General features: G+C 38.7%; 1 protein-coding gene across 2 annotated transcripts; it reads left to right on the top strand.

Moving 5' to 3' along the window:
• Window positions 1-2024: 2024 nt before the first annotated feature.
• Window positions 2025-12243, top strand: LOC136693927 (hepatic triacylglycerol lipase). Of its 2 annotated transcripts, none has more exons than XM_066667173.1 (9): window positions 2025-2225; window positions 2545-2732; window positions 4054-4233; window positions 4651-4768; window positions 7679-7903; window positions 7981-8223; window positions 8735-8849; window positions 11379-11550; window positions 12104-12243. In XM_066667173.1, exons 1-9 carry the CDS (start codon window positions 2075-2077, stop codon window positions 12116-12118), a joined length of 1407 nt encoding a protein of 468 aa, XP_066523270.1. In that variant the 5' UTR covers window positions 2025-2074; the 3' UTR covers window positions 12119-12243. The 2 variants fall into 2 exon arrangements, with proteins under 2 accessions (XP_066523270.1, XP_066523269.1); XM_066667172.1 differs by having other exon boundaries at window positions 11332-11550.
• The last annotated feature ends 224 nt before the right edge of the window (window positions 12244-12467 follow it).

Below are 12467 nucleotides of genomic sequence, written 5' to 3'. Positions count from 1 at the left end.
TTGATGACCTTCCTGTATTAAGGGAACCCTAGTGCCTATTTTTGTTTTTTTTTGCAGTACTACTTTAAGCAGTGGCAACTAGCTAGAATATGTTTGGCCAGAGAATGGCCAAGATTGTTGTGTAGAAGGAGTTTCTGCTTACTACTGGTCCAGTGTGACCTGTTCCCAGTAGGTGGGACTGAGGTCAGAACCTGTAGCTCCTGCCCACACTGATCCCTGGCGTTTCTGGCTCTGTAGCAATAAACAGACTACAGTCTGTAATTTTAGAACTACCATGTGCTCTTGTATGGTCAGTGGAGTTGGAGTGGAGAATGGAAAGTGAGTGTAGAAAGAAGGTGTTATTTTTATAATTGATCAGTTCAAACTTCAGATTATTCAATGAGAATTTCAGGCTTATATACGAGCATTTCTTTGTCTGTTACTCTAACTATATTAATTCATTCTACAGAGATTTTTTTCCTGATGTAATACGAAGAATATGAATTAAACTTTCTCTGGCACTCCACAAAACTGAATAAAGATCAGCAATGTGAATAATAATCTTTGTATGCACAGGTTTATTTGAAATTGTTAAGGAAACCTGGCCTATAGCCATAGTCACAACTATAGCTATAAACAGATAAGGACACTCTGCACTAGGAGATATTGGAGGCTTTCAGAGATGCTGGTGTGTGTGTGCGTGGGCGTCTGTGTGGAAAGCAATAACTTATTCTGGAAAATGCAATACTATTGTGTCTATTAATCACCTGACTGAGGATACTTAATTTATGTTTCAGTGTATTTTAGCACAAATGTATATGACCTACATAATTGTACCATGCTTTCATTTTGTGATTATTTGCCTTATCTTTATGTACTACTAGCCTCGTATAATAGGCCACTGTGCACTCATTATAACTCTATAACCCTCCATTCATTCTGGTTTGTTTATAAACAGTCATTTGTTTACACACTGCTCTTTGTTTTGCTCCGGTTTTGACCAAAAGAGGATGGGTTCCCCTTTTGAGTCATGATTTCTCTTATGGTTTCTTCTGAATGCTCTGAGGGAATTTTTCTTTGATACTGTCTTAATGGTGACACTATAAAGCTGTTTTGTGAGCACATCAGTTGTTAAACGTGCTCCTCATATAAATTAGAATTAAATGTGTGAGTAAACAGGCTTTGGTCGCCAAAGTATGGGTACAAAACCACTCTTTATCGTTCCCTTTCTCTCTCTCACTCTGCTGGACTTTTTTTAATGTCCGTTTTCTGTTTACACTTCCTTCAGAAATTACACAAGTTCCCTTTCAGTCTGATGTGCGTCACCAAAGGCACAAATTGCCAGTGAATTACCACTAACCAGACATTTCCTGTTAATGATAGTGTTGGTTAAACGGAGGGAGACTGTGTTAAGAATCATACTTTTTCAGGTCTTAACATTCTGAAGGATTATGAAAATGGCCATTGCATATCCACACTTATACAAAAATGGTTCTACACAATGTAAAAAAAGGAATTATTTAAGCTTTCTTAAACCATTGATGTTTGTTCTTAGTGAGGAGACATTTAACCAAAATTCTGTTAGAAATTAAATCTACTTGAAATTAATTCAACTGGTTCTTTAAGGTGCCATAGTTATGTATGTAAACCATTGCCTTAGTTAAAGTATATTTGAAAAACCATGTCTTACGTAGAGCAAAATAGAGAATGTAAACACACCCGCTACAATGACACATAGAAAATCTTGCACAGAATGATGGCCCTGTCTTTATTGCAGCTATTCATTTGAAGTCAAGTGTCTGTCTCTTTGTTTCTTGGCTTTGCTGCATAAACCATCCCAGTGGTTTTTGTGTCCTCCCCCGCTTAACGGAAGGAACCAATCAGAGCAGTCAAATGTCCTTTTCTTCTCCCTCAGCCCTTCCTTCACCCCACCTCCACAAGCTTGTTCTCTCTCTCTCTCTCTCTCTCTCTCTCTCTCTCTCTCTCTCTCTCTCTCTCTCTCTCTCTCTTTCTTTCTTTCTTTCTTTCTTTCTTTGTCAGCAGCAGAGGCAACATCATATCTGTGAATCACTCCACTAGATAAGGTAGTAAGAGGATGTGTATCCATCATTCTGTTCCTGGAATTGTCTTTGGCTCTGAAGTGGGACTGACTGGAGCAATGATGAAGGTTACAATGAGAGTCCTTTCTTTTCTCCTGTTAATTCATGTTGTCACTGAGGCGGTGGAGATCAATGGAAATACAACAGGTAAGTGAAATTATATATATATATATATATATATATATATATATATATATATATATATATATATATATATATATATATATATATATATAATTCCTTAAGCAGTACATTACAGTGTAAAAGTCTATAAAAATAAACCGTAAGAATTTTTCTTCCAACTTCCAACAGACATGATTCATGATAATTGCATGTTCCTAGCCATACCCTTTGAACATTCGCCATGGAAAAATGTAGAGGTTAAGGCACAGAGTAAATCACATGTGGTAGACATTATTTTGAAAACCCAAGCCTCTTTCAGTGATATATTTGACTCTGTTTTTAGCTCCTGTTAGAGAGGCCCCACAGACTAATCAAGTGAAGGTGCCGCTGGTGGTGTCAACTTTTCATATGTATTTACAAGGCAATGAGCTTGAGGATACTTGCAACATCATACCATTCAATCTGGACACTCTCCAAAGATGTAACTACAACACAAGCAGCCCTCTGGTCATCATCATTCATGGCTGGTCGGTAAGGACTTCCTTGAACTTTTATTGGTGACATATGATAAAACATGCACAGACACCTGTTCATGAAACTTTTTTTTTTAAATGAATGGTATGAATAGGGAGTTGTCCCATACCCCGCTTTGATACAGTAACAGCCTGTACTCTCCATAGAATATGTGTGGTGTAGGGTGGGTATGCCTCCTCAATATATATATACATTTTTTGTATTGATACAATTCTAAAAGAACACCCAGAGGATACCCACAAAGACATGGGGAAAACACACAAGTCCTCACAAAAAGTGACCCCAAAGCAAGGATGAAATGCAAAACACCAGGACCCTGGAACTGGGTGACTATGGCACTACCTGTTGTGCTACTGTGTCACACCCACTGTGCAATTGTTTTTAAATAAATGACATTTAAATATAACAATGTGAGGAGATAGATTGTAAATAGAATGGAAACTTCTGAGGCAGTGAGGGGTTTGTTTCAGAAAGTCACAGAGCGGTGCTTGCCAGACAGTCATTTGTTAAGACGGTTTTCCATACCTGGACTTTCTGTTGTATGTATAGAACTACCTGCCCTAAGATATGCACCTTATCAGTTGTGTTAGTTGTTGTGTATGTGTAAGGGTATGTGAAGATGGTCTTAGTTATTCAGTAAAACATTGCATTTTAAGTTAATTACATACAGTTTATTTTTTATGTAGGTTAGGCTATGTTATATTTGCATTTCATCAAAAGAGGGATGCCTGATGCCTGGAAGGATTTACATGAGATGTTGGATCACTCCTGGCATTAGCATTAGTGAAGACAGATATTAATATTGGATGATCAGATCTAGATCACATGTTACAGAATGGAACTCCATCTCTCCAAACACAATTCTACTGCGCTGCCCAGTGCTGAGAGGCTTCATACCACTGACATTGAACATGGTGACTTTAAGCAAAATTCCTATTCATTCTCCTTTTGGAGATTATACAAGATGTGGCTGTAAGTAAATTTGAACCTAAAGTAGATGTGGTGTCTACACATGCTTGAACTGTTGAATAGTGCCTATCAGTGGATCACATCATTGTCTACAAATCTAAAAAAACATGCTTTTTGTATAGTTCTTAGGAGCCCTCAGCTTTGCTACATTCCTAACATATTTAAATAAAATATAGGGGCAGTTGTACCATCTGGAGAGCTGCCTGTAACAGAGAAGCATGGAAAGCAGTGAGAAGTATGCTATAGGTAGAATAGAGGTGATAAACCAGATAGTTTGAAGGATTAGGAATTGGGATAAATTCACTATGGAAATTGCTCTGTTTCACTGACCTCCTCTGCCTCCATGTAGATTAATGGACTGATGGAAGAGTGGATATTTAGAATGGCCTCAGCCCTAAAATCAAGACTGGGACATGTGAATGTGTTGATCAATGACTGGAGACCCTTGGCCCTCCAACCGTACCCAGTCGCAGTAAAGAACAGCAGACAGGTGGGCTTGGATGTAACAAGACTACTGCAATGGCTGGAGGTAAACAAGTGCTTACATAAAATAAAATACACACTCACAATATTTTTCCTTTTTATGACCTTATTTGTAAACATCAGCTGTTCAGTTCATTGTGATAAAATGTAATGATGAATGGGCAAACAAAACAGTCCATAATTTCATGGGATTTAAAAAAAAAAAATATTTCTTTTCTCATTGTGATTGACTTGCTTCACATTTGCTCCTGCTTTCTTGAAATGAAAACTCCTACACCAGCAGTTTGTAGTTGATATACGACACTCCTATCACAGATTGTAAGCATTATAACACCATGTACCACAATGAGCTACTGATTTTACATTAATGGAAGTGGAGATTAATGGCTTTTGTTCAGACAGGAACATACATAATACTTTAAAATGCATGACTGACCTAAAGAACTCATTCTTCTTTTCACAGACGACCACCCAGCTCTCAATGAACAAGGTCCACCTGATTGGCTACAGTTTAGGAGCACATGTGGCTGGGTTTGCTGGAAGTAACTTTAAAAGACCTAAAAAGCTGGGCCGTATAACAGGTATGGTAATTAGCCAATAGAGAGAGACAAATGTTTTTTGTACTGGAGAATCTGTAGTCAGTAAATTGCTAGGATCAGATGGACAGCCAAACATAACATGTAAATGAAACCACAGCCCATATAAAGGTAAAACAGTCTAAAAAGGCCAGTGTAATAAAATCTTTCTTTCAAACTCACATGGGAGTTTATCATTTAACTGTAATTTTCTTTAACAATAATGAATCATTTACTACTTTTGGCCACAAATTCCTCCCATAATTCACAAATTTTACAGATTCTAGTGACATATTATCTAGTGAGGTAAACTCATATTGAGTTCAGAGGGTAGATCACATTATATTTATGCTGAAATTTGTATTAACATCATAATACACAAAGGCCTCGTGAGCATACTCAGACACATACACAAACACACACCTCCTACGTCTCTTGATTCTTCCAAGTCGAAACCACAAGCCATTAAAGCAATGCTAAAGCTCTCCCTTATACTCAGAAATCACCAAAATTACACTGACATACTATAATAATTTAATTTTTTAGATTATATATATATATATATATATATATATATATATATATATATAATGTATCTCCCAAGTAAAAAATTCTTGTTATCTTTCAGTGGAAACCAATGTAACAGATTTTATTCCAAGTAATTTGGAGCATTTCTAATGGTCCATTCATCATGAAATTTTGAATTTTAAAATGATGTGAAGGACAGCTGCTGTGTTCAAATAATATAGTAAACCAACACAACAGACAAAAATGGAGATACCAGTTTAAATTTGACAGCAACGATATATGGTTCTAGATGATCTTTAAAGGTGGTGAGAAATAAAAGTGAAACTGAGGTAGCTATATGTTGCAGTGCTCAGCTTGGTGCCCGAAACCACACCAAACTTGGAAAATATTCCTTCCTTTATTCCTGTCACTGAAGCAAACCAATAACGGTTTGGGGAACTGAAATAGACAAGTCAACATAATGCCTTAAAACCATAACATGAAATACTGGGCTTGTCTGTAACAGAAGCCCTCACTGTATGTACTGATACCTCAGGCTCTCTATGGATGGCTGCACTGTATGTGTTAGGAACCAGCACTGTAAAACTGACAACAGGAACCACACATCAGACCTCAACTCCTTTGCTCTAGGTATTTTTGCTTTTGTGAAACACTAGGGGAATGCCAAGGAAAGGTAATATATCATAAAGTGTAAGATCCGTTCTGGGCTTGGTGTGTGTGGGGGTGGAAGTTCTTTGGTTCCGTAACTGGATGAGTTCTTAGTCATGAGCTGATTTAGTCATACATTAAGAATGTCATTACAGAATACCTGGCACCGTGAGTGGCCATTTCCAAGAGTTCTAGCATGCGTTAGGCACCTGGGCAGGTCAAAACTGGTGTCAGCCACAGTTATATAAACTGAGGAAATTTCCAGTTTAGTAGACTGGAGAAAATAAGTAGACAGAAGAAATTTAATAGACTGGAGAAAATAAGCAGACTGGAGAAATATAGTAGATTGGAGTCCATTATGACGAGCAAATGACATATTTCTCCATGCACATACTATATAATGCCATTAAGCTTAGCAGTGTCATCTGTGCATCAGTCCTCAAGCTTTAGAAAGCAAAAGTTGAATTAAAGATCCCTAAACAGGTGTTCTCTGGAGAATAATACATCCACTGTGCAGGCATATATTGCAAACTCAAAAACCTCAAGGTTCAGAAAAGCATGGGAAGTGTAATGAAACCTGAATGAGTTATGGGCCAGTGCTGAGTACGGAAACTACTCCATGCAGAAAAATATGAATTGGAGGCCATGCTCCAAGTCCACATGAATTCACAGGTGCAGTGTGCAGCAAAGTCGAAAAAGCTTTATCAGGCTCGACTTAAAAAGAGTGGCAAAAGAGTGAGTCTATTGTTGCCACAGCCAAGGCACTGGTGTCAAGTGCATACAAAGTTTTATCCTTGTAGAAAATCACAGGAAATTTTGGCAGGCGCAGTAACTGTGAAAAAATAGAATGCAGCTGTACCATGAATATATGTTTTGTTAATCGTACGGTAGAGATAAATTATTGTCAAGAAAGGTACAAACTGTGCAAATGTGTTCCCTAAAGGTACATTACATTCTCTTCTCCAGAAGGGGAAGGGAATATATGTAATCTTTTATTATAGAACAGTGCAAAATAAAATAAGGTAATATAAATCCTGGAGATGTTCAACACAGTTATTAAAATCTACAATTATAATAGAATAAGATATAATTACTTTCCCTAATTAAAATTACTGTATGAGTACCATCACAGTGACAGCTTTTCTGACAAGGTACCTCATGATTAACCTTCCACCTTATGTGTCAGAGCCTGTACCTGCACTTTGTCCTGTGCCCTTCTTAGTTCAAGATTGATCAGGAAGATTGATAGTTGATCTTAGCCGTAGACCAGCAATATTTTACTGCCCTTGGGACACTGACATCATATTACATGCATGGGTCCAAGCAGTTTGTCAAACCCTGACAGAGGCCTCGAATCTAAAGTCCAGAGCCTGTGTCTATTATGGGGCTCTAACAGCAGTGGCAGTGGCATGACATTGACATGAGAACATAACTGCTAGGTGTAGATATCTTTTAAACACACAGCATTTCTGTTAACCAGAGCTCTATATGTAGAAATCCATGGTTAAATTCATGTGAGTAGATAACCTTCAATGCTGGCTACATCATATATCATGACACTGCCTCGTATTGTTGGTATCAGACCTGAAAATGAGCACAAAGTACACAAGGAGCATCTATATATATAAATGAACACCTTAGTCCATGTAGTGTGTTCAATACCAGCAAACCCCAAATTAAAACCACACCTTGATATGTGTTGTTATAATTTTCTAACCCTGTTTTTCTAACCTTGGGCAGGTTTGGATCCTGCAGGCCCCAATTTTGAGGGAGTCCCTGCCTTTGACAGACTGTCTCCCGATGATGCCAAGTTTGTGGATGTCGTCCACACATTTTCTAAGTCTGGCATTGGGTTGGCGGTAGGCATTGGGCAACCAGTGGGTCATGTTGATTTTTACCCAAATGGAGGATCCTTCCAGCCTGGCTGCGAAATGACAGAAACTGTCAATAAGCATGGCCTGCAAGGTAGGACACTTGCAACAGAATGTGGCCAGAGTTTACCAGTCAGCAGAGAATCTTTACTGAGTGTAACATGTTGACAGGTTTGCCACAGAGCATAAAATGTGCCCACCAACGATCTGCCCATCTCTTCACTGACTCCCTCCTGAACATGGACCAACAGATGATGGCCTACCGATGTCGAGATATTGCTGCTTTTAACAAAGGTCTCTGTCTGGACTGCAAAAAAAATCGTTGTAATACCCTGGGCTACGGTGTTAAAAAAGTGTACAGTACAAGCAACAAAGGCCTCTATCTGAAGACTGGTTCTGCAACACCATTCAAAGGTTAGTGTCTGTAGTGCCCAGTTTACCCCGGCCCTTGCTGAGATTAGCTCAAAAGAAAAGTTTGTTCTAGACTAGATTTAACTATCAATTGTGATATTTTTATTTTTATTTATTTAATTTTTTGCTGGGAATCATTCAGTTCAAGGTTAAACCAGGGGTGGAGAATAATACGTATTAAATATTATTCTGGAACACTTGACTAGAATTTTATTGGCATAGAACACACTTCTTCAAATTTCCAAGAGAAAAAGCCATATATATTCATTTAGACCTACATGATGCTTCTCAAAATCCAGGAGATTATGCACATTTATTTATCTTAAGTACATTTTCTCTGCCCTGTTTTCCATCCCTGAGCTTAAATGTCTCTTGTAATGGATTTTTTAATAAGTTTATAAAATAGAGGGATGGTTGACATTCTGGTAGATGCTTTAAAAAATATACTGCATTGTGATGTATTTCCTTTTACATCTGATCTCCTGTTATTATCTCTTTTTTAACGTCCATGTAGTCTACCACTACCAGATCAAAGTTGTGTTGACCAATCTGATCGAGCCTGTTAAAGCCCCTGTCTCCATTTCTATTACTGGAACTCAAGGAGAGAGCCCCTATCTGTCTTTCAATCTGTGAGTACTCCTGGCTGCGCCAACACTACAAAACATGTTGTGCTTAGCTGACTGCCTCATGGATATGTCTCTGCAAGACTTACATCTGATTAGCACTTTGTAATATTTAAATAGGTGTGTTAGTACATCACATAGAGATAACGGTGGCAATGTAGCATTTGTTGATCTGATTTCTTCAGTACATTTTTACACTGTCCTCCCACTAGTGCTTTCAGAATACAGTACCATGTCAAGAATGCTTTTAATGCTATTTATTTAACATAAATTAGCAAGAGGCAAAACAAGAGGAAATCTTCAGAACCCTGGAAAAAAGAAAAACATGTCTAGCTCAGACCTTCATCTACCATGCAGCAGCATCTCTCTGATCACTGCTCCAAGACAAGTCAATACTGGGTTAACACAGACAGCCAGTATCCCTGGCTCCAGCTCCACAGCTTATTATACAACCCAGCACATGCTACTCATCAGCAGGCACTACAGTAGTGGACCTACATTGAAGATCAATACACTAACAAATGCAGCAGCACATGTCAGCTTGCATATTTAGCATTTGAGTGTGCATGTGTAATGGGGACTGAATGACTTAATGCTGTGCCTACTACTACTACTTTTTCTGTTTTTCTGTTTGCATATACTATGACTGCATTTTAGGCATTTGGTTGATTTGACTTTCAGGACAAAGCTACTGTATAATATTTTGACAACAAAGTCACTATTTTGAGAATGATACAAAATTGCATTATTATGAGGGTCAGCATGGTGACACAACAGGTAGTGTGTCCACGGGGGGTTCCTCTGGGTCCTAAAAAACATGTTATGTGAATTGGCTAGTGAGTGAATGTGTGTGTGTGTGTTGCCCTGTGAAGGACAGGCACCTCCTCCAGGGCGCCCAGTGATTCTGGGTAAGCCCCAGACTCACCATGACCCTGGACTGAATAAGCGGTTTTAGACAATTAATGACTGAATGAATGCATTATTGTGAGAAAAAATGGAGCAATAATTCAATAACAGTCAAAGTTACTAACACAAATTGGCATTATTTACAAAGTTCTATTGCCAAATTTGTCATTTGTTTGTTCGTTGTCTGAAACCACTTATCCAATTCAGGGTTGCAGTGAGGTCGGAGCATACCCGGAATCACTGGGCACAAGGCACGAACACACCCTGGAGGGGGTGCCAGTCCTTTACAGAGTGACACACATACTCACACATAGGGACACTTTTTGGAGTCACCAATCCACATACCACCGTGTATTTTGGACTGTAGGAGGAAACCCACACAAACTCCTCACAGTCACCCAGAGCAGGATGTGAACCCACAACTTCCAGGTCCCTAGAGCTGTGTGATTGCGACACTACCTGCTGCACCACTGTGCCAAAATGATATGTTGACAATATGGTACAGATTAAATATCTATAATTTTGAAACCTTTATAAAAGCACATTCATTAAATCCTGTACCTCCCTCAGTTTAGCTTTTGCATTTTTACCCTATGTATTTTTACTGAAAAAAAAAGCCAGCAGTGAACACACCTATCATCATTCATTCATTCATTATCTGTAAGGGCTTATCCAGTTCAGGGTCGCGGTGGGTCCAGAGCCTACCTGGAATCATTGGGCACAAGGCGGGAATACACCCTGGAGGGGGCGCCAGTCCTTCACAGGGTAACACAGACACACACACACACACATTCACTCACACTCACACCTACTGACACTTTTTGAGTCGCCAATCCACCTACCAACGTGTGTTTTTGGACTGTGGGAGGAAACCGGAGCACCCGGAGGAAACCCACCTATCATCAGAACATGCAAATCTACTGTGGCTAAGCAGGTTTGGGCCTGGCCAGTACGAATGAGAGATGGATGGGAGACCTCCTATGAAAGCTTGGGTGGTGTTGGTGGTGCCATGGGAGCACTGTCACTATGGTCTGTGTTGATCATAATGTCTGAGTATTTTAAATGAAATGTAAACCAAAGGCCTGACTATCTGACATTATAAAAGATCCTAAGGTACTTCCAGGGATATTTCCAGAGTAAGGGTTTTACCCAGATGTCAAGCTAAACCTGTCAGTGTGACTATTCTGGCCTCCTAATCATCCCCAACTTCAAATAAACTGACTCAGACATTCCCTTGTCTGCTCTCTGCCTCATAGCTGATGTGTGGAGAGTTTACAGGTGCATCACTGGTGGTGGTTGAGGCACATTTGGGATCTAGAAAAGCCCTATTATAATGGAAGTTTATAAAGTTTTTGGTATTAAAATTATATTTATAAAACATTGACTTCTCAAATTGTTGCTATTTTATTCTTAACATATTACACACATATTAATATGTTAATACTATATTCTATAAACAATACAGTTTTATTGTAAATAATTATGACTGTATTCTCCAAAACATTTTACCTGACTGATATGCTGTTGTATTGTACCTGCTTGTCACCAGCAGATTGCATGATTTTTTTAAAATGTTGTTTAGGATGCAGGAGTTTGTGGAGAACACCACATACTCATCTCTGTTTGCAGTGGAACAGGAGCTGGGGGAACTCCAGGCTCTGAGGCTGCGTTGGAACGGGGAGCCAGCCCTCACCAGCTGGTGGAGACAATTCTCCAACATTCTGAGTGGCACTGCAAGCCAGCAGGACACACAGCTCAGCGTGGCCAAGATTCGACTCAAATCTGGAGAAACCCAGAAAAAGTGAGTGGAAATGTGGCTGAGATGTGGATGCAATGATCACATAAATGCTAAATCAAAAGACACCACCACTAAGAATTTCATGTGTAATACTCCCTCTAGTGATACTGAATCATCTCTACAGCCAAGTATTTGTATATTTTTGTCTAGGCACATGCTACAATCTTAGTCTTCCTTAATCTGCCTATGTTTTGTTGATACCTTGAATTGATAAGCTGAAATGTCTTCTGTAGAGACACTAAATATCTGCACATTTTAATGCACAACTGGTTTTTGGTTTAATTTTCCCACACTTGCCCAAAAAATGCTTTAAATGTAACGGAATTTAAATTACCTGTAGAATGTGCCTAAACATATTTGCATAAAAGTATATATCACTGGAGCATAACTTAGCATTTGTCATTAAATGCCATGTAAACTCACTGAGTAACTAACACAAATACAATTTCAACTGACAGAAAAAAACAGTGCTACTACAGAACAAATGCATTTGTTCTTGAACAGTGCATGTTAGTACTATAGTCTCCATCTTAGCTCCATCTTTCTCTGCTTTCAGGACATGGTTCTGTAGCCAAGCAGGAGACATCACACACCTCAAGCCCTCTGAAGAGCACGAGTTTGTACGCTGTCAAGATGCTTCCAAAAACAGAACGACCAGCTCTACTTCCTGACTGCCAACACAACACAAACAAGAACAGGGATCAGTAAAGACAAAGTGAATTAATAAAGGGATAAGCTTTGATAGAACTGAGGAACAAAACAGATCAAATGTGAATTCTTGTACTTGAAAAGTATCAGAAGAAACAGCTTTTATGTTACATGTCATGTTTTCAATTGAGCCTTTTTATTAATGCATTTCAAGTACTCCAAAAATTACATCTCTTTGCACAATACGGTTTGAAATGTTAAGTAAAAATGTT

The sequence above is a fragment of the Hoplias malabaricus genome, chromosome 4, assembly GCF_029633855.1.
Source record: "Hoplias malabaricus isolate fHopMal1 chromosome 4, fHopMal1.hap1, whole genome shotgun sequence".
In the NCBI taxonomy this organism is placed as follows: domain Eukaryota; kingdom Metazoa; phylum Chordata; class Actinopteri; order Characiformes; family Erythrinidae; genus Hoplias; species Hoplias malabaricus.
Note: the sequence above shows the minus strand (reverse complement) of the source record. Positions and strands in the feature narration are given on the sequence as shown.